This window comes from Saprolegnia parasitica, assembly GCF_000151545.1.
Source record: "Saprolegnia parasitica CBS 223.65 unplaced genomic scaffold supercont2.4, whole genome shotgun sequence".
NCBI lineage: Eukaryota > Oomycota > Saprolegniomycetes > Saprolegniales > Saprolegniaceae > Saprolegnia > Saprolegnia parasitica.
In genome coordinates, this window is record NW_012156398.1 from 567,117 (window position 1) to 587,237 (window position 20,121).

At 60.2% G+C, this 20,121-nt stretch overlaps 7 protein-coding genes across 7 annotated transcripts; 3 read left to right on the forward strand and 4 right to left on the reverse strand.

Moving 5' to 3' along the window:
* Positions 1-22: 22 nt before the first annotated feature.
* On the reverse strand, positions 23-4,683 carry SPRG_19310 (hypothetical protein; the record flags this gene model as incomplete). The annotated part of the gene is made up of 15 exons (XM_012340332.1): positions 23-193; positions 241-834; positions 885-1,492; positions 1,519-1,732; positions 1,783-2,097; positions 2,143-2,445; positions 2,493-2,598; positions 2,653-2,715; positions 2,769-3,157; positions 3,209-3,605; positions 3,654-3,811; positions 3,857-3,951; positions 3,999-4,134; positions 4,182-4,547; positions 4,591-4,683. The coding sequence occupies 15 exons, from the start codon at positions 4,681-4,683 to the stop codon at positions 23-25; spliced, it is 4,008 nt and encodes a 1,335-aa protein (XP_012195722.1).
* Positions 4,684-5,945: 1,262 nt separating this feature from the next.
* Positions 5,946-9,495, forward strand: SPRG_19311 (hypothetical protein; the record flags this gene model as incomplete). Its single annotated transcript, XM_012340333.1, has 8 exons — positions 5,946-6,818; positions 6,869-7,120; positions 7,174-7,458; positions 7,508-8,164; positions 8,220-8,549; positions 8,603-8,947; positions 8,993-9,304; positions 9,355-9,495. 8 exons carry the CDS (start codon positions 5,946-5,948, stop codon positions 9,493-9,495), a joined length of 3,195 nt encoding a protein of 1,064 aa, XP_012195723.1.
* A 113-nt stretch (positions 9,496-9,608) lies between these two features.
* SPRG_19312 (hypothetical protein) lies at positions 9,609-13,499 on the forward strand (the record flags this gene model as incomplete). The annotated part of the gene is made up of 8 exons (XM_012340334.1): positions 9,609-12,294; positions 12,345-12,400; positions 12,452-12,592; positions 12,638-12,695; positions 12,759-12,832; positions 12,897-12,956; positions 13,017-13,118; positions 13,185-13,499. The coding sequence occupies 8 exons, from the start codon at positions 9,609-9,611 to the stop codon at positions 13,497-13,499; spliced, it is 3,492 nt and encodes a 1,163-aa protein (XP_012195724.1).
* A 462-nt stretch (positions 13,500-13,961) lies between these two features.
* Positions 13,962-14,562, reverse strand: SPRG_19313 (hypothetical protein; the record flags this gene model as incomplete). Its single annotated transcript, XM_012340335.1, has 2 exons — positions 13,962-14,165; positions 14,215-14,562. 2 exons carry the CDS (start codon positions 14,560-14,562, stop codon positions 13,962-13,964), a joined length of 552 nt encoding a protein of 183 aa, XP_012195725.1.
* Positions 14,563-14,983: 421 nt separating this feature from the next.
* Positions 14,984-15,815, forward strand: SPRG_19314 (hypothetical protein; the record flags this gene model as incomplete). The annotated part of the gene is made up of 4 exons (XM_012340336.1): positions 14,984-15,111; positions 15,152-15,170; positions 15,211-15,416; positions 15,476-15,815. 4 exons carry the CDS (start codon positions 14,984-14,986, stop codon positions 15,813-15,815), a joined length of 693 nt encoding a protein of 230 aa, XP_012195726.1.
* A 28-nt stretch (positions 15,816-15,843) lies between these two features.
* On the reverse strand, positions 15,844-17,081 carry SPRG_19315 (hypothetical protein; the record flags this gene model as incomplete). Its single annotated transcript, XM_012340337.1, has 5 exons — positions 15,844-15,954; positions 16,024-16,145; positions 16,200-16,429; positions 16,477-16,550; positions 16,596-17,081. The coding sequence occupies 5 exons, from the start codon at positions 17,079-17,081 to the stop codon at positions 15,844-15,846; spliced, it is 1,023 nt and encodes a 340-aa protein (XP_012195727.1).
* A 529-nt stretch (positions 17,082-17,610) lies between these two features.
* On the reverse strand, positions 17,611-18,810 carry SPRG_19316 (hypothetical protein; the record flags this gene model as incomplete). The annotated part of the gene is made up of 2 exons (XM_012340338.1): positions 17,611-18,732; positions 18,784-18,810. The coding sequence occupies 2 exons, from the start codon at positions 18,808-18,810 to the stop codon at positions 17,611-17,613; spliced, it is 1,149 nt and encodes a 382-aa protein (XP_012195728.1).
* Between the last annotated feature and the right edge of the window lie 1,311 nt (positions 18,811-20,121).

Below are 20,121 nucleotides of genomic sequence, written 5' to 3' on the forward strand. Positions count from 1 at the left end.
TCCAAGCGATGCCGCTGAGATCCTAGTTGAGTCGCGTCTCTTCGCGCTTGGGCGACGCGACCGGCGACTGCGGCGTCTTGATGACGCGCCGCGCCCGGCTGACGGGGCTCGCTGCGAGAGGCTGGACCATCGCGAGCTTGGCCAATGGCGTGTTCTGGCGGCGGCCAATACACTTCTCGCACTGGCAGTCACGCTACAAGAGAGTGTTCTGCCTCGTATCCTCACGCGATCTCGTCGCACCTGGTGGATCGCGACCTTGATGCGCTTCTTCGTCTCGGCGATGCCGAGGTAATTCTCTTTCATGTCGTTGATCTGCTCCACCGAGCGCGACGTCGCCCACAGCCGGATCTCGGTCATGTCAAAGCCCAAGAGGCGCGGTCCGACCTGCAGCGCTGCGCTGCTACTCTCCGTCATTTTGACTGCAATCTCCTTGGCCAAGACGCTGGCGCCATCGAGCAGCACGCGCACGGACGCCTTGTCATCGCTGACGATATCGAGCACCAGTGCCACGTGCTGCCAGCTGCCGTTGAGCTGCAGCGAACCGTCCGTCGGAAGGCTGCGATCGTGGACCTGCACGCAGAGGCGCCCGCTGCTCTCCGCACTTATCGCCCAGAGAGGGCTTCGCGCCGCGAGCACAGCCAAGTTGCTGCTACTGCCCGCCAACGGACCCTCGGCGTGATAGCGCACCCAGCACTCGAACGTGAGGTGGCGCCGGTACGGGTCTTCGTCAAAGCTGGTGCCAAAGTCCATGCTTCCACCCTTGCGCGTCGCGCAGGACGCGTGCCAGTCGCTGCCATCGAGAGGCGCAATGGCTGGAAAGTGCAGCATGTACGCCTACATCCATCCACGTGCAGCGCATTCGGCAAAGGAGGTTGATGGGATACCGGGAGCAGCTTGCTCTCTTCGCCCTTGTCGACGGGCGCGGTCGAGACGTCCAAGACAATCGCAGGTGCTACAATCAAGTGGTTTTCGCGCTTTGACGTGTCGAGCAGCGTGGCGTCCGTCGTGCGACTTGGGCTGAGTGTCGCCGCGTCCTCAAAGCGCCAGTACGCCATCACGCTGTCCTCGTCGTCCAAGAACGGGCCGAACGACGGCGCGCTTGCCATTGGCGTCGACCGCATCTCGCCAAAGCTATCGCTTACGTCGATCTGCAGCGACTTCTTTACAAACTCTTGGGTCGAAAAGTGCGGTGTGGACGACCCGACCCAGTCGACTACGTCCTCGGGCTCGAGGCGCTTCCACGTGAAATATTTCCATCCGTCGGGCGCCGCCAGCAACGGCGTCTTGCTGGGTGGCAGCCGCACGTGGCGCAGACCACTCAGCGACGCGACGAGCCGACTCCGGCGCTCCAGCACCAAGCGCTCAGTGCACAGAAGGCGAAACACGTCCATCTTGACGTGCTTGGGTATCTTCTTGGCATCCGACGCGGTGACGGCGGCGACCACTGTCGGGTGCGCCGTCTTGAGACCGTGCAGAATCGTCTCGACGACATCTCCCGTCCCGCACTTGAGCCCCTACAACTCACATACTTTTTGGTATTTTCATCCAACGAGGTGGAACGTACGAGGCTCAGCAGCGCCGCGTCGTTGCCGGCCACGTCGAGGCACTGGGCTGCGAGCTGCAACTGCCCCATCGACTGCAGTGTCGCTGCCATGCGCGTCAGCGCTGCCGCAACGTGCGAGAGCTTCGGCGGCAGCTGCGCCTCGGCCCCCTGCGGGTTGAGCGCATATTCCTACGTCGACCAAGGCAATGCCTCCACAGGTTGCTTTGTGGAATGCGTACGTAGAGTGCGGGATCGTCCGAGACGAGAAAGGTCGCCGCGTCGCGCCAGCGGTGGGCGGCCAAGAAGATGGCTGCAAGCGTATTGGCGGCAATGTGGGACGTCTCGCGGTACATGGCGCCCGCTTTCGCCTTCTTGCCGTCGTTCAGGAGACGCAAGCTCAGCGCCGGGTTGTTTAAATGCGACAGCGTCTTCCAGCTCACTTGGACTAAGGGCGGACCGTACTCGAGGAGGCGCGCAATGTACCGCTGCACGTTCTCCTTGTCACAGTGGGTGCACACGAGCACCTCGAGCGGGGCAAACGGGCGCGTGTACATCTACGGTCATCATCTGTGCATCATAGCCAAGGGCTTAGGATGTACGGTGGCCGCTTTCGCATCGTCCTGGAGAACCATGTACAGTACGCGGTCCGGTAAGAAGGCCGTGAGACGCAGTTGTGATCCAGGAGGCGTCACAGGCACGCTGCACAGCGCGTGCGTCGCACTGGGCGATGCGGGATGCCAGTAGCGCAAGGTGGCGCCGATCGTTGCGAACGCGAGCGCATCGCCGACCCAGAGCATGCTCGTGGGCGTCTCTTGCAGTTGCGTGCGGCGCGGTGCAAAGGTCGCAACCACTTGCAGCGACTTATCGAGGACGACGAGACGCTTGGACGTCCGCACGGCAATCTACAACCGTTGTATGCAATGTCCATGGTGGTGGTATATATTGGTACCAAGTGCGACGCTTTCTCGGGCTCGTTCTGGACTTCGAGAATGGGTTCGTGCTGCTCCGCACTCCAAACGCTAGACGAGTCGAGCGTGAACGCCACCGTGTGCTCACTATCCACAAAAGGAGGATCCTAGACTTGATACATTGCAAGATAGATACAAAACCTCAGACGCAAGCACTCGCGACCGAGTGCATCTTGGACAACAAAGAGCACTTTGCAGGCCTCCCTAGCATCGTAGTAAACATGTAAGGTGTGCAAGCGTCGTGGCGGCATAGGTACGAGTTGGGCAGGGCCCATCGCGTGGGAAAGACGCGCGCAGCGGTCGTCGGAAGGTTGAGCAGCAAGCCATCGGGCTCCTTGGCCTTCCAGTTGCCGTGGACGCGGACGCTTCGCCCGGACGGCATGAGCGACACCAAGTGTGTCGGTGTAAAGCACACGTCGCGAACCTCGTACGTCGGTGCAGCCGTCGGCGCGTTGACATCGATGAGCGTCATGACGGTGGCTTGCGACGACGAGAGAAACACGGCGGCCGTGCTGCCGTCGCGGGACATGGCAAGCCGCAGCGGCTGCAGTGGAAGCCCCTCAAAGGTTGCGAGCAGCGGGCAAATCTCCGTCTTCTCGTTCGTTTGGAGGTCCAGTGCGCTCAAGCCAAACTTGAGATCGTCGCCCTACCATGCATTACTCGTGTGTTTTCCATAATGCAAGTAAATCTATGGTACCGTCGTGATGTGGAGAAGGCGTCGGGGCACGTCGTCGGGACTGCAGTACTGAAGAAACGAAAACTGCGGCTGCATCGACCACGTGCGCGTCGGCGGCAAGACGATGTTGGAAAGTGCAATGTCGTCGTCGGCGCCTTCGAGCAGCGCCAGCGACCGCGCCGTCGGCGACGACGTGTAGAGCGCCAGGAGGCTGTCGCACGGCACGACGGCGGCAACGTGCGCGTTGATATCGTACGCCCCGCCAAACGACGAGTCGATGCTGTCGCCAAAGTGCATGCGATGGAGCAAAAGGTCCTGCGACGCGCCAAGCAGCAGAAGGACCAGCGTGTTCAAGCTCGCGCTGAAATGAATGCTGTGGCGGCCGTAGAGCGACAGGCCGGTCGGCACGGCCGTGGTTCTACACACCCGTTGGATTGTAGACGATGAAAAAAAAGGCAGTCGGTACGGGGAGGCGACTGCGCCGGGCTCGCGCCGCAGCACGTCAAAGATATCGAGGTGGCCGGCGAGATAAGCCGCCGCCAAGAGCCCTTGGCCATTAAACGCCAGCGCCTGCACAGGCGACGATTTGGCCGAGAACGTTGCAAGCAGAGCGTGTGGGCTAATCTACGCGCGAAGATAAGTGCAATCGACATGTCTGTCGGTACACACGTCGTCGCCGTTCCCCTTGGTGTGCTCGTCCTTGGAGCACTCGTCGTCCGTTGCGCCGTGGACCGAGTTGCCGGCGCGCCATACGTGCACGATACCTACTTGCGCGTGACGATATGGATCTATCGCGCGTGGCATCGAGTACCGTCGGTGCCACCTGACGCGAGAAGGTTGTGGCGCGCGTCGTAGGCCAGCGCGCAGAGAACGCTGTTACGCGACACGACTTTCCGCGGGATCTTTTGGCAGGCTTCGCCACTGCAAAGTCCCTCGACGGTCGTCACCTATACGACCTATCCGTACCAAGGTATATGGAGGTCGATGCTGGCACCTTGATGCTTTGGCTGCCTTCGTGGCCAAAGAAGACGGTGGCGGGCACCGTCGTCGCGGCCGTCACAACGATCGGGCTTTTCAACGACGACTTGAGCACCTCGGTGATGCAGCACAGCGTCATCTCGCGGAGGTCCCAGACCACGAGGTAGCTGCGCGTAGCCGTTAGCAGCGTCCGGCACAGAGGTGTGTACCGAGAGAGCGTGGCAATGACATGGTGCTGGCCAGCGGGCACGACGTCGTCGAAGACGTTGGGCTTCTCGTTGAGAAGGCAGCTGTCGAACGGAATGGCGCCGAGGACGCAGCCCGTGCGCAGGTCGACCTCGTACAGCGACGCGGTCGCGACGAGGATGAGGGACTCACGCGCCTGCAGGAAGCGCATGAGGTTCGGAGGTTCGGAGCATAAGCACCGGATGGTAGACGACGATCTCAAGCTCATGGGCGCGGTCCAAGAAGACGTCGGCGATCTTTTCCTTGAGGACAAAGGACGACGCGGGCACCATCGGTCCCAGATTGCACTGAAAGATCCCGCGATGGGGATTGGAAGAATATATGCTTGGATTTTATCCAATCGGTACACGTTGTTTTTCAAGCCAAGAGAGCTAGCTAGCCCCAGCTAGCCCAGGGGCATTGAGGAATAGCGAGCAACACAAAGAGCAATAGCAAAGGTGTGCTGGGGAAATGAATGTCGTTGATATTCGCATGGGATCGCACCTCGGAGGTCGATGTGGGCTATCGTGGCTTCGAGGAAAGACTTCTCGGGTGAAGGAAGATAGACATTTCGCGCCTCCAGCTCGACGCTAAGCTGATGGCGCTGGTTGGAGTGAACGAAGTGTACAAGTGGTGGGCAAGTATTGCTATGCGAGCAACCATACCACATACCCTACCCCTAGTTTTCTCTTCCTCGAACTTCACCAGTTGAGACCCATGTACCGCGTCACGAGGTGGAGGTTCCGACATGTTCGAGTCGCAAGATCCTTTGACTTCTCAATAGTATTGGCAGCGTCGGATAGACGAACTGTTAGTATTGGCAGCGTCGTTTGGTCAAAGTTATGGAAAACCGAGGTGCTCTGCGTGGCGACCCCACTTGCACACTCGACGCACGGTGCGTCATCGTGGGCTACCCGTTGGTTGATGGCCATGGACCAACGTTGCTCTAGACCGTGGGAAATGCCTTAAAATGGCTCTCGATATAAAATGTTCACTGCAGACTCTCTGGGCGGCGATGAACGCCGTTAGATGCTGCCAGCCAAGGGCAGAGATGACCAAGCAACAGTATATCTTTCGAATGAATGCTTGACCACATTCATTCTACATCGTTGCCGGCTCCTAGCCAACGAGCAGTCGGTGGCCAAGTCCCATCCATGGATCTCTGCAGCTTTTCTGGCCTCGATTTCTGGAGCAGAAGACGTGCGCCAAAGAGAGCTCGTCCAGAGGCTTCCCAACGCGTCTACTACTAGTACCAAAGACGAATAGCTCACGGTGTACCCAGGTGCAAGCGTGTGGGATCCACGGGCCTGATTGCGATCTTTTGGTGTGCACAAGTTCAAGCAACTGCGTGCTGCTCTCTCTTAACGACGGTACCCATTCAAGTACGCTTTTCTTCGGGTCAATTTGTATTGTCATTGCCCTTGACGAGCCAAAAAGCGCACTTGATCGAGACAATGGCGTTGTTGTATGCGAGATCGGAACTTAACGCGCAAACTTGCCCCCGATCTTTTTTCGGGCGGAAGAACATTTTCGAAAGACGAGAGAGGGGCCATCAATGAAGCTCATCTCGGTCGCGCTTCTCGCGGGGCTCATCCCGCGGACCGCCCAAGGCGACTGGATCGACAAGGTCGTCGACAAGACCTTCGTCCGCGTCGAGACCCTCCTCGCCGGCGAGGCTGAAGACCCATGCAAGACGGCCGTGGCTAGCATGGTCGGCGAGGCCAGCAACGACGACTCGGTGCTGGCGAACGTGCTCGAATCGCTGTCGCTGACGCCTTGCCGTGGCCGCTTTGGCTTCTTTACCGAAGACCAGGTGGAGGCGTGCTTGGCCGTGCAGAGCTCGCCCGAGGTGCAGGCCATGATTGACCATGGCTTGAAGGACCCGGCGATGGTGTGCGCGTGGCGCCCGTTCTGGACGCAAGCGACCGCCAACACTTTCAATGGCGTTGCAATCGACTCGTGCGAGCTTTGCCAGCGCACGACCGAGTTGATTGAAGACACGCTCAAGAAGCAAGAGCTCGAGGTCCAGCTCATCCAGCAAGGCCTCAAAATCTTGTGCCAATACCTTCCCGAAGCGACCAAGTGCAAGGTGATTGAGGACCGCTTTGACGATATTGTCGAGTGGATCAAGGAAGGTTTCTCGCCCAAGCGCATCTGCAAGAAGATCAAGCTCTGCGCTGCCAAGCGCTCCAAGAAGGGCCATAAGAAGCGCCACGACCACGCCTTGCCCAAGCCCCTCGATGTGCACCACATTGAGCAACGTCCCGCTGTCGCTGCTGCCTCTGCGTCTCGTAACAGCGGCGAACTCTGCACGATCTGCCGCGACAACGGGCGCATCATGCAGCAGTTTGCTGACTCGCCGCACGGCCTCGAGCTGTACAAGACGGGCATCCAGTCGGTGTGCCGCCTCGCGCCCGACGCTGTGAGCGTACGTCCTACCGCCTCTTGTAACATCATTCATTTCACACCCTCTCCTAGTGCAAGTTTATGACGACCACGTTTGACGCTCTTGCCAACGAGTTCCGCGCAGGGTCGTCGGTCGACGAGGCATGCGCGGCCGTCAAGGCGTGCGGCTACTATAGCACGGAGCCGACGTACTTGGGCTGCTCGTTCTGCGAGTACACGGCCGGCGTCGTTACGTCGGCAATTAAACAAGGCGGCACGGCCACGCTGCCGACGGTCAAGCAAGGCATTGCGATCATGTGCAGTGCGCTGCCCGCGCAGGCGCAGGTACCTATGATCTTGCATGGTACCAATCGATGTCTCACGCGTACCGAGGGTAGTGCAATGTCATGGACGCGCAATTCGATACGCTCGCACAACTTGTCCAGCAAGGCAAGACACCCGAGGCGACGTGCGAGACGATCCACATGTGCTCGCCGCGGCCGGCGTCGTCGCTTGCGGTCGTACCGTTCGCGTCCCAGGACGAGATCGCATGCCTCTTGTGCGAGTACACGGCGCAGGTCATTGCGCGCGTCGCCGAGTACTCGACGGACATGGTGCCCATGGTCAAGCAGGGCATGCAGCTCTTGTGCACCCAAGTGCCCGAGCCCGCCTTTCAATCCGAGGTCTGCTCTCCATGTCTCGTTGAGGAGCGATCGTGACATATTCTTGTAGTGCAATGCGGTTGTGAGTGTCTTTGACAAGCTGGCGTCACTCATCGAAGACGGCACGGGCCCGACGGTGGCGTGCCGCAACGTCCAGCTCTGCGACGCGCAGCGTCTTCCCGCGTTGCCGACGAAGGCGCTCGCGCAATTGGAGGCCAAGGTGACAGCGGTCGTGCACGGGGCGGCGCCGAAAGAAGACGAGATTCAGTGCCTTTTCTGCGAGTACACGGCCGAGCTCATTGCGCAAGTCAGCGCGTACTCGAAGGACTTGGTGCCGCTCGTGAAGGAGGGCATGGAGCTTGTGTGCGGTCGCATCCAAGTGCCCCAGTTTCAGGACGAGTGCAACGCGGTTGTCGCCAAGTTTGATCGCTTGGCCGACCTCATTGAAGGCGGTGCGGCGGCCCACGATGCGTGCCGCAAGGTCCAGCTGTGCGAAGCGGCTAACGTGGTCTCGAAGGAAGTGGCAGCGCTCGAGACGCGCGTCCGTGCGGTCATTGCTGCCACTGTGCCCAGTGACGTCGACGACCAAGTCGAATGCGTCTTTTGCGAATACACGGCCCAAGTCATCAAGCGCGTCGGCGACTACTCGCAAGACATGGTGCCCCTCCTCAAGGAAGGCCTCGCTGCCATGTGCGGCCAGATCCAAGTGCCCCAATTTGAAGACGAGGTACACTGCCTCCAAGAGTGTGCAGAGCAGTTTTGATATGGTGTGTGTGCCCTAGTGCAACGCGGTGGTTGCTAAGTTTGATGCAATTGCGGCGGCGATCGAAGAAGGCGCGACCCCGGACGCGGCGTGCCACAAGGTGGCGCTCTGCAGCGGACGCATGGCGCTCCTCGCGACCGAGATGGCGCAGCTTGAGGCCAAGATGCTTGCGGTCGTCGACGGCAAGACGACGCATGCGCAAGAGGACGTGATCCAGTGCCTCGTGTGCACGTACACGGCGCAGATCATTGTGCAAGTGGGCGCGTACTCGAAGGACATGGTGCCGCTCGTGAAGGAAGGCATGGAAGTCATGTGCAGCCAGATTCCGGTGCCCCAGTTCCAGGACGAGGTATTCTGCCAAGCCACTGCGTTTTTTTCAAACTTGTCATGGTGGCGACGTAGTGCAATGCGGTGATTGCGCAGTTCGACACGCTGGCGTCGCTCATTGACGGAGGCGTGAGTGCGGCCGACGCCTGCGCCAAGGTGCAACTGTGCGAGAGAGCCATCCAGCACGAAGCGACCAACGTGGAAGCGGGTCAAGCGTTTGTGATGCACCAGCTCGCGGTGCTCGAGACCAAGACCAAGAGCCTTCTCGGCAAGAACGACCTCATTGGGTGCCTCCTCTGCGAGTACACGGGCGAAGTCATTCTCCAAGTGAAATCATTCTCGCCGGACCTCATTCCGCTCCTGAAAGAAGGCCTCGAGGTGCTCTGCGCCCGCCTGCAAGGCACGGGCATTGACGAGCAGGTACACATTTTTGTCGAGTGGATAGAGACGTCATGTCATCGTTAGTGCAATGCGATTGTGACCAAGTTTGACGCGCTCGCCGAGCTCATTGAAGACGGCAAGCCGCCCAACGTGGCGTGCGCCAAGGTTGTGCTCTGCGCCGCCAAACCGATGGTGCAGCCGGAGGTTGCCGCCCTCGAGGCGCGCGTCGCCCAGTGGATCGCACACCCCGAGACGGTGACGACGCAGGAAGGCTGTCTCTTTTGCAAGTACGCGGCGACGTCGATCGCAGCGGTGGCCCACGTCGACAAGTCGCAGCTGCCCAAGCTGCGTGAAGCGATTGCAACCATGTACAGCGTCCTTCCGCCGGCTGTCGAGGTATCGTCTTTTCTCCTGTCTGTATACGGCGCTGATGTGGCCGCGGCTAGTGCGATGCGGTCAACGAGTCGTTTGAGAAGCTCGTGGCCGCCCTCGACGCGGGTGCCAGCCCTGCGACCGCGTGCGAGAGCGTCGGCCTCTGCGGCCGCCCGCGTATCGTGGTGGCGTCGGCGCTGCTGGCGACGCAGTAGCTTCTAATGTTGTTGAATACGACGACGAATGGTTTCGTTGTTGTTTCGCGTATGTATTTTGGTCGCGGCGTCGGTGGGTATTTTGATCAAATTGGCTCGGAAACCGTTGGCCGATGCAGACGCCCGACGACGCCGGTGGCGACGACGTCTTCACCGAGGTCGACCTCGTGCCCAAGTCGTGTCTCTCGGAGAAGCCGTCGCGCGGCTTTCTCGAGCGCTTTGGCGCGTCGCCGGCCAAAGCCAATGCCCATAAATACGTGGTGACGGCGCCGATCGTCATTGTGGACGCGCCACCGACGACGCCACCACCGACGACGGTGGACGAGATCGAAGAGCCAGCACCCGAAGTCGTCATCTACGACTCGCCTGTCAAGCAGCCTTCGCCGTTGACGCCCGCGGTGCCCCCGCTGCATCGATCCGACGGCTCGTTCACGGCCACGAGCAGCAGCAGTTCCAGTTCCAGTCGTAGTAGTTGTATGTACTTGGGCGTCACGGTCGTCGGCGCCACCAATTTGCTCAAGGTCCACAAGTTTGGCGTCCAAGCGCCGTACCTCGAGCTCAAGCTGAGCTGCGAAGACGCGGGATTTCGCACCGCCGAGTACAAGAAAGGCGGCTCCGAGGCGCATTGGCACCAGTCGTTCACGCGCCGCCTCCTCTCGGTCGACGACACGACGATGCAGCTCGCTGCCAAGGCGAGCACGACCGTCATTGGCGAGGCCTTTGTCGTGCTGCGGTCGCTCCACCTCTCGTCCGCTCCGACGACGCACTGCATTCCGCTCGTACGGGAAAAGCACTCGGAACCTGTCGGCGTCGTCGAGCTACTCCTGCAGCTGCTCGACAGTTTGCCGGTCGCGTGCCCCGTCGCGCCACTGCCGCCGACACCGTCGCCGATCGACAAGCCGGTCGAGCCGCGGGTGACGCTCTCTACCGTCAAGTACAACGACGTGGGCGAGAATCGGTCGAGTCTCTGGGACGCGCCGGTGCGGAAAGGCACACTCATGTTCAAGGTCCCGTATCACGCCAAGTCGACAAGCGCGCCGAAGCGCAAGTGGGTCATCGTCAACGATGTTCCGAAACGCGGCCTCTGCGTGACGTGGACCGACCCGGAGAAGCACGAGAAGGCCCATAGCATCGCCTTGCACGATGTGCTGGAAGTCAAGACCGGCATCAAGACCCAAGCGTTTCGACGGCAGCACGCGCAGAGCAGTAAGGGCAACACGTTCTTTCACGACGACGCGTGCTTCTCGCTCGTGTCGGCGTCGCGGTCCCTCGACCTCGCGGCCGCCAGCAAGGAGGAAGCCCAGGTATGGGTGCACTGCCTGCGCAAACTACTCCAGCACGAGACCTCGGGCGCCGCGGTGGCCAGTGCGACGCTCTCCGAGCTCAAGACTTCCGCGCTTTCCCCGCGCGACCTTGGCAAGAAGAAATCGGACCACACGACGTGGCTCCATTGCCTCTTTGACGCGGCCAAGCGCAACGACGTGAGCGAGATCGCGCGCTTTCTCCTCGACGGGTGCCCCGTCGACCTGCTCGAGGCCGAGTCGGGCGACACGATCTTATTCCTGGCCTGTCGCTCGGGCAACGTGCCGCTCCTCGAGCTCTGCCTCAAGTGGGGCGCCAAGAACGATCCGCACCCGACCTTTGGCGACACAGCGCTGCAGATCGCGGTCAAGGCGTCGCAGCCCGAGTGCGTTCGCCAGCTGCTCTCGATCGCGGCGAAGAGCGATATGGACACGGAGATCGTCAACCACGTCGACCACGCCAACCAAGCGCCACTGCACGTCGCCGCGGGCCAGGGCGACTTGGTGTGCCTCCAGTACCTCCTGCACCACGGCGCCGACATTTGCGTCGTGCAGAACAACGGGTTTACGCCGCTCCACTGTGCGGTGCTCTCCGGGCACGACGCGTGCGTCCGGTACATCCTCGACGTCGGTGGCGACGCGATCTTGAACACGGGCGACGGGCACGGCAACACGCCGCTCCACTGCGCCGTTAGCATTGGCCACGAAGGCCTTGTCAAGCTGCTGCTCGAGAGCGCGGCGGACGTGACGATCCTCAACGCAGACATGTGCACACCATACAAGATGGCGCGCAAGGCCAAGCTCCGCGCGATCCAAGCGCTTCTCGCCACGTACGAGCCCGAGCCGACCAAGGAAGAGCCGCCTCTCTCGGCGCGCCAGCACATTCGAGACGCCCTGAGCAAGCAGCGCCCGACCAACGTCTCGCCGTCCAAATCGCTCAGCGCGCGGTCCACGTCGACGTTCGAGGGCGACTACGACGGCTACACGAGCGGCGGGTCCGCGTCGACGTCGCCGACGTCCTCTGCGTACAACTACGCGTACCGAGCCGCGATGTACGTCCCCGAGACCACGTCGACTGGATATTATCCCCGCAGCTATGAGTACCCGCCGGCGCCGCATCCATCGACCGAGTGGGACGTCAAGTATACCACCGACGGCCATGTCTACTATGTCAACTTGTACACGGGCGTGTCGCAGTGGGAGTGTCCGCCGGCGCTGCAACATCCATCACCAACGTACGAGTACGCGCCGCCGCCGCCGGCCGCCTACGACTCTCGAAGCCAATACATTCGCGCCCAGCTTGGGTCCGCAAGGCAGGCTTACATGGCCACACCGCGCCAAGTGAGCGGATTGGAGACGACGACGACGACGACGATGGCGTACGACAGCACCAGCGCGGCGTCGTCACCGACGTCGTCGCCTCGCGTCAAGACGAGCTTCTCCGAGCGGCGCAAGACCGAGGGACTCTCGGTCGTGACGGCGCTGCCGGCCATTAACGGTAACCTGACAGCTATAGCGACGTTGCTCAGCTGATAGATTGGGATGTAGCCGCCCCCGAGGTGACGACCGTGGCCGCGGCCGACGCAAGTGACATCTTTCAACGGGTACCGATGCCCGCTGGATGCATTCTGAGACGTGTATTGATGGCTCTTTAGTCCCGCTCAAGGTCCCCGAAGGGCAAGTCCAAGACTGTGAAACTCCTCGACGTCAAGCGCTCCAACAACATTGTCATGACGCTCTCGGACTTTGAGTTTCACACGCAGTACGACAAGATTGCGCAAGCGATTGTCGACATGGTGCTTTTTCTATCAACTTGATACATAGATTGAAATCTGGTGTAGGACGAGTCGGTTTTGAACCTCGAAAAAGTGCGGTGTCTCAAGAACCTCTTTCCCACGGGTCATTATCCGATACTTTATCATCGGATCGAAGATGGTGCTGACTGGATACTCTTTTGTATAGATGAAGAGAAGGAGAGTCTTCTCAAGTATACGGGGGACGTGGCCGACTTTGGCAAGGCCGAAAAATTCATGCTCGTACGTTGGTGTTTGGATAGATATTTTTTGGATACAGGATACCGGACAAGATCGCATCGCGTAGGCGTGTCTTCGCGTCGATGATATCAATACCCGCGCAGACGCTTTCCTCTTCAAGCTCAAGGTACATTGGAGCTTCCTCTCAATAACTCTGTGCTTATGTACCCGCGACTCTCTTTTGTAGTTTACCAAGTCCGTGCTTCAAGTACGGTCGCGCATCGACTTGATTCTGGCCGCGAGCCATGCCATCTTGGACGTACCGGCGACGACTGCCCTCTTGCATCAGGTACGCTGCAAAGTATCAACTTGAAACCTATCGCCATGATTTTGAAATGGGAATAGATGCTCGAAGACAAGAACAAAGATCACTGGCGTCGACTACATGGCCCGGATCTCGGCACTTCGCGCCGAGCTTTTGCCCGCCCATATATCAGCGCTGCAGTCGCTCCACGATCTGCCTGATCTGAGTGTCTTGTCGCGCTCCGAGCTCCAAGAGGTGCTCGACGTGCTGAGTCACGGCCTGCGGCAGTGCCAGTCCCTCTTGGTGGGCAGCAAGAAGGCTGCGTCGCCGTGCATGGGTGCTGCTGCGGTCGCGTCGCTCGAGACATTTATCAAAGCCAGTGGCGCGCAGCTCAACGACGTGAGCGAAGACTTTCGAGGTGACTGAGTCGGAAACCAAGCTCGTGACCGAGTTTGGCGTCGTCTTGGACGAGTTCAACCCGCAAGAGGTATTTTGCGCCGCGACGCGGCTGATGTCGTCGTAGAGCCGACGCTGTGTAGGTAATGCAACTAAGTATAAGACGTAGAGACACATAAATAAGGGTAGTGGAGTAGATAGAACATCTTGGTGTTTCGTGCTACAAAATTGCACTGCCCGAGGAGTGGAGGCTTGTGGAGCGCAGCACACCGGGGCCATGGTTTTGTCGTCGTGGAAGTATGCGAGTTGAGGTGGGGATTTCAAGAGGATTTCAAGGGATTACAGGAAGCAAGTCACATCATCTTTGCTTGCAGCACAACATCATCCATGGATGCAAACGACTGATTCGCATTCGTAGCCTCGCGGGTGAGATGGGATCGAGGATGGTGTTGTATTGGATAGTTATTCGTTATATTGTTGGATAGTTACTTGTTAGTTGATAGAAGCAGCCGACGAGCTGTACTGCAGTCGCGACGTCTCTTCGTCATAAAAGTCTTCGTCGCCTTCGCCGATGCCGGCGTAGCGCTCGGGAAACTCGCGGATGTTTTGCGCGTATTTTTCATGCAGCTTGGCCTCCTCTTCCCACTGCACGTGGTCGTACGTGGGCTGGCGCGTCTGGATGCGGCGCAGGATTGACTAATCCAGATATTAGAGTCGCATATCGAGAGAGACGATACAATCGTACCTGGTTCTCGGCCGTGATGCGCTCGAGGTCGCGCTTGCGCTGGCCCTTGTTGAGGCTATGGCCGTGCTTGATCGAGTCGTTCTTATTGTCGAGCGTGTCGTGCTGCATGATGAAGCTCATCTTCTCGAGCAGAATGCGGTTCTCGCGCTCGATCGTCGCGTACCGCTCCTCCTTCATTTGCTCCTTCTTGAGGTTCTTGCGCAAATGGGCCGGCCGCGTCGGCTCCGAGTTGTCAATGCAGCTCTTGATCGTCGAGAGCTTCTTCTTGTGGATCGTTTGGCATCGGCTGTAAAACTTGGAGTCCGTGTGCTTGTTGAGCGTCGGCAGCGCTTTGCGACCCCGGTCCATGGCAGCGTCTATCGAAATAAGCTCGAAAATGTAACTCTAAGAACGGGAGCGCCATCTTCGCGAGGCCAACGGCAGTAGTTTCGCCGGCCGTTGACAAGATGGGTGGCCCTGTAGTATCAACGTCCGTCTCGGACGCCCATGCGCCACCCTTCAAGCGCTCTACCCATGGGCGAGCACAGGCTACTTTATTGGCACTCGTCGCAACCGCGTTCGGGCTCGGCGCCCAGTCCACCGTGCACATCAAGTGGCGCGTTGGGACAAACTGTATCGCACTGGGACAAACTCGGCCGTTGCCGCGTTTCCGAGCCGTTTCAGCAAATCGTAAATCGTCAGGGCTCGTATCCGGATACCCCGTCGATGCCGAATTTAATCTTTTGCATTCGGCATCGGCGAGCAGTTTGGATCGCGAAAGGACACACGCATGGCATCGATCTACGAAGGGACGTTCGACACGGCGTCGCTCCAGAAGGAGCTAACGCAGGCGCTGGACGAAGACCGCAAGTACAAGGCGACGGACGAGATGAAGAAGCGCGCGATTCACACGGCGGCGTCCTACGACGAGTTCAAGGCACGACAATGTCTTGCACAGAGGCGACGAGGCTCACGACGTTCGTTGGTTAGAACTTCGTGCTCTGCGCCGACCTCAAGCCCGTGACGTCGAAGGAGCTGCAGAATCTCTCCAAGAGCGAGCGCCAGCGCAACCGTCTATACCACAAGAAGAAAGCATCGTTGATGCCGGCGACGCGGCCGGCGACGCTCACGGGCGCCGACGACGGCGCGGCGCCGCCCAAGTCGTCGGTCGAGTTTCAACGCACGTGGCAGCGGAGCTGCGCGACCGACGCCGCCAAGCTCCAGTACTACACATATATCGCTTGCCCCCGACGAGGACGACGGTTGATCGATGTTCCTGTAGGTACTTGGAGCGCACGACGCCGGCGCGGCTCGCCAAGCTCTTCCTGGCCGAGATCGACGCCGACCTCTTTGGCAGCATCGTCGCGTGCCTCTGCCGGTCGCTGCGAGCGGTCAACCCCGACGGCGAGATCGACGCGTTCGAGGCCGAGCAGGTGCTCGTACACCGCAGCATGGCCATTCTGGCGGCGATTGGGACGACGCGGCGCCGCTCGCTGCTGCTTTCGTTCCTAACCGACGCCCAGCGCGACGACCTCTCGCAGCTGCTTGACCACTTGCACAGCGTGGCGGGCGACGCCAATGAAGCGCTTCTCGACCTCCGGCGTCTGTATGCGACACCGTAAGACAACGCGTAGTCGAGTTGGAAAGCGATTAACTAAAGAGAAAGTACACGGCCGCCGACTTGGTGCAGAGGAGGCCGAGGCAGATCATAAAGACGCCCATGCAGCGCAAGATGAGTCCGATGGTCTGGTTCTTTAGTCGCTACCAGACAATCAATAAGATCTTTAGTCGAACCCTCGAGGAAGCGACGCGAGTCGAACGTGCTTTTACCTGCTTGTACTTCTTCAAGAGCGACAGGAGTACATAAAACCAAGTCGAGATACCGCACGAGACGCCGACGCCAAAGACAATGGCCAGAAAGAGTGTGAATTCGAGCAGCCCCGTATGGTAGACTAGACAATACATGTCCAATATTCGACATCGAATGAATATGCGGGACGTTGTACCGCTGGCGAGGGCCCCCGTGTATGTGGCCAGAAGCGCCGGGTTGAAGCCCGACATGGTAAAGCCCATGAGGATGTTCTTGAGGAGCTCGGCGCGCGCAATCGGCGACGTCAAGAACGACCGGTCGTGGTGCACTTTTGAGTGCACGTCGGCGTCCGAGTCGATCTGCGGACGCACGTCGAGCCGCAAGAAGTACGTGCCAATGGCCAGGAGCATGACCGCGCCAAGCACCCTACTCGAAACGTTGCATTTCCATCAATGCAGCAGCTACGGACGTACTTGGAGAGCGGGAGGAGAAAGTCGAGGCCGGCGAGGAAGCTCCCAAAGCCCCAGAACGCTACGCCAGCATACGTCTAGGCTCTCACATGAGGAAACACGGTTGCATGGAGGTGTCGTACGGCTTCGGCCGCGGCGCCGCCGAGCGCGATGGACTGCGCAGCCCAGTACTCGCCTTGGATGCCCATCTTGAGCACCATGGCGGACGTCGGCCCCGCGATCGGGATCGAGCCAAGGAAGCCAAAGACAAAGCCAGCGACCAACGGAAGGAGGAGGCGCACGAGCCAGAAGCGCTCGACCGCGGGCGGCGGTGGCCTCGTGTCGTCGTCGCCTTCTTCGATCGGCGATATAACTGTCGTGGGTGCTGGCATCTTGGAGACGGCGGTAGCATCCATGCCAGACTCGATCTCCGGGCCACGCACTTGCAGCGAGGGCTGTGGCGTGAGGTCGCTCTCGGCAACGGAGAGCGCACTGTACATGGCGTACATGGCCAGTGTGAGGATGCAGATGAGGATAGCGCTGACGACCGCGAACGTCGCGTAGCGGCGATGGCGCCGGCTCTTGGCCAGCGTCACGAGGTGCAGGCCGCGCTTGTACAGCGGCAGCATCCCGTTTCGAGTGTCGAGATGCAATGGATTGATTTTATTTTCAAGACGTTTTGCATTCATCTTGGCGTTTGTATTCGTTACAAACACATTCGATTGAATTCCATTGGCGCAAGGCCATTGGGCGAAATGTGAGCGAGATCCAGTTGACCAAGACTCGGGACGTCTACGGGGTCGAGCGGCCCCTGACAGACGTAGTGCGTGTAGCTCGTGCCCCCCACGAGGAGGCGGTGCGCGGCCGCGTACGGCTCGGTGCCCGCGTCGACGTCCTGCATGCTGGAGCTGGCGCTGGAGCTGGCAAATGGGCGACTGTGGTGAGCTGCTTGTTCGCCTCTTGGTCTTTTGGCGACGACCGCCTTGCAACAGCACAGAGTTCGAGAGACAGAAGAGCGCTCATGTCGACTTGTGTGCCTCACAGACAGTGCATGAAGAACGAGAAGCGTCAAGGCAAAAGGAGAGACATAGATTGATTGGTTTGACGCACTTTTACGAGGATACACGCATGCAAACTGAAGAGAAGAGAAAGAAGCAGCTACTGCGCCTTGACGCGCTTAGGCGCGGGCTCATCATCGGCGTCATCGACGGTGTTGTTGCCATCGACGGTGTTGGCGCACTGGTGCGCGTCGTTGTATTCGGCGAGGCGTCGCTGGAGCCAATCCATCATGATGGCACCTTGGTCGCGGCGCTCGCGCTGGGGCAGCCGCTTCGTCACGACGGTCAGGTCGTACATGTGGATCATGTCGATCACATGAGCGTGGTTCGTGGCAAACCGGCTGATGGTGATGCACACTGGCCGTGGGCTGTTCCACGTCACCATCGCCGGCGAGTCGAGAAAATCATCCAACTCATCGCAGCGGGCACAGCAAGGCTCAAAGTCAACGTCCACGTCCACCGGCTCGTTTTGCACCACGTTGTCCTCGGCCTCGAGGGCGCGGAGCGTCGTGAGCGCGAGCTCTCGGTCGAAAGGCGTCGCCGCTCGCTGCTGGCGGTGCAGAAAGGCGCGGTGCAGGTCCGGGTTGTCGTCGCGGCCCGACATCAAACCATGCAGCGGGTCGAGCGACGCCGGCGACCAGCGTGCGAGCGTCTCGATCGTGTAGGTTGTTTGGTTCAGAACCATGTCCCGCAGCGTCGCCGCATCGGGATCGACCACATGCGAGAGGACGAGGTCGAGGTAGCGCGGGGCCGCCGCCGGCACTGCGTTGAAAAACAACCAGAGTGCTTCCGACGCCGTGCGGCGCGCCATGGCCAAGATACGCTGTAGCGTCGCCAAGTCGAGTGCGTCCATGGCATCGAGGGCGCAAAGCACGTTGGCCGCATCGCTGGCGACAACCTTGACGTCGTCGTCTTCTTCGTCAGCCATTTCCACAGCGTCGACGTCAAACGGTGTAACCTCGCAAGTCGTGGCATTGGCCTGCAAGAGCGCGTCGCACCATGCGACGCGGGTCGGCGCAAGCGCGAGAACCACCGGCGCCAAGACCGTCCACGGGTGGAAAGCGATCTTCGTGTTTTTGACGACGAGCGCTTCCAAGCACGACGGCGGGCGGTACGCGTATACGAGCTTGGAGAGCTCTGGGAGCATCATGCCGTGCAGTGGATCGTCCCAGAGGTAGGCTTCGAGGCGCGCGGCGTCGATGAGCGCCGCCTGGAAGAGCTGCTTCAGGTCTCGCGGTGGCGATCTGGGTGGCGATGGTGTGGGGAAGAGAACCTTGTAGAGGCGCAAGCAGACGGCCATGTCCGAGACACCGACGAGGCTCGCGACAAGGCGGACGCCGCTCACGAAGCCGGCCCACGTCGTTTGCCAGCTTGAGAGAAGCGCTTCGAGCGCCGGCATGAGGGCGTCGACGCCAAAGAGCTCGAGCGCGCGATGGACCGTCGGCGCAAAGAGATGAAGGTGGTCGTTGCAAACCACGGTCGCGCGCAGGGCCCAGAAGCGCTTGACGAGGCCAATGTCGCCAATGTCGTTCACGTGGCGACCAAGGTCGGCAGAGAAGCAGATCCCATGGCCAGAAATTTCGTTGCACATGACCGAAGACACAAGGCCGTCCGCATCATCAAGTATGTCCTCGAGGCAGCGACGGCGAACAACCGCGTCGGCGATGGCCCCGAGAGAGGCGACGCTTGCTTCGAAGACGAAAACGCGCGATCGACGAGCCGTTGGCCAAAAGACGAAGCACATCTTCTTCCCCGAGTGGCGCAGCTCATCAGCCTCGACGTTGCCGAGAAAGGCCGGCACCTTGTACGCACAGTACTTCAGCACATTGGGTTCAAGCCCCAGCGCCGGGTGCATCGTCCCAGAAATAATCTCATGAGGCGCGTCCGCGTTGCCGAGGCGCGGCTGCACGAGCACACCGGCAACGTCAAAGGCCTTGGACTCAAGGAGCGCCGCCAGGAACGCCGCATCCTGAGGATTACAGTGACTGAACCCCTCAAAACGAAGGCCGCGCCGAACCGCAAAGCCAATCATGTTGTAGGCGACCGGAGGTGCCGACGCCACGTCGATCAAGGCCGCGACTGCGGCCTCAAACGCGGGCGAGAGAGGAGGCCCCATCTGCGGCGGGTGCTGACCAACGAGATCAAAGACAGCGACAACGACGTGCCCGGCCGTGACGGGCGCCATCGACACCGAAGCGCTGCGGTGCACGACCGCGAACGTGGCGCTGGTTGAGCTCGTCACCAGCGGCGTCGAATACGTCTTGTACGTGACCGTCACGAGGCCGCCATCAGAGAACGTCGGCAAGAGGACGAGCAGCGTCCCAAAACTCTTCATCGTCCGCACTGCCGGCGTCAAAAGCGGCATCGACGAGGCGCTGCCGACAGCGAGGTGCGAGAGCACGGGCGCGAGATCGTACGCATAAAACTTGGTGTTCAAGACCACTTCAATCGTTGCCGGAAGTCGGTCCCGCCGCTCTTGCGGGATTTGCCCACCGTGGCCCAGCTGCAGATCGTGGGCAGGAACGACGCCCGACGAGTAACCCTGCAGCATCGAGGCGATGGGAGCGCTGTCGCTGTGGCGGTGCAACGCCGCGTCGAAGCCGGCGACGCG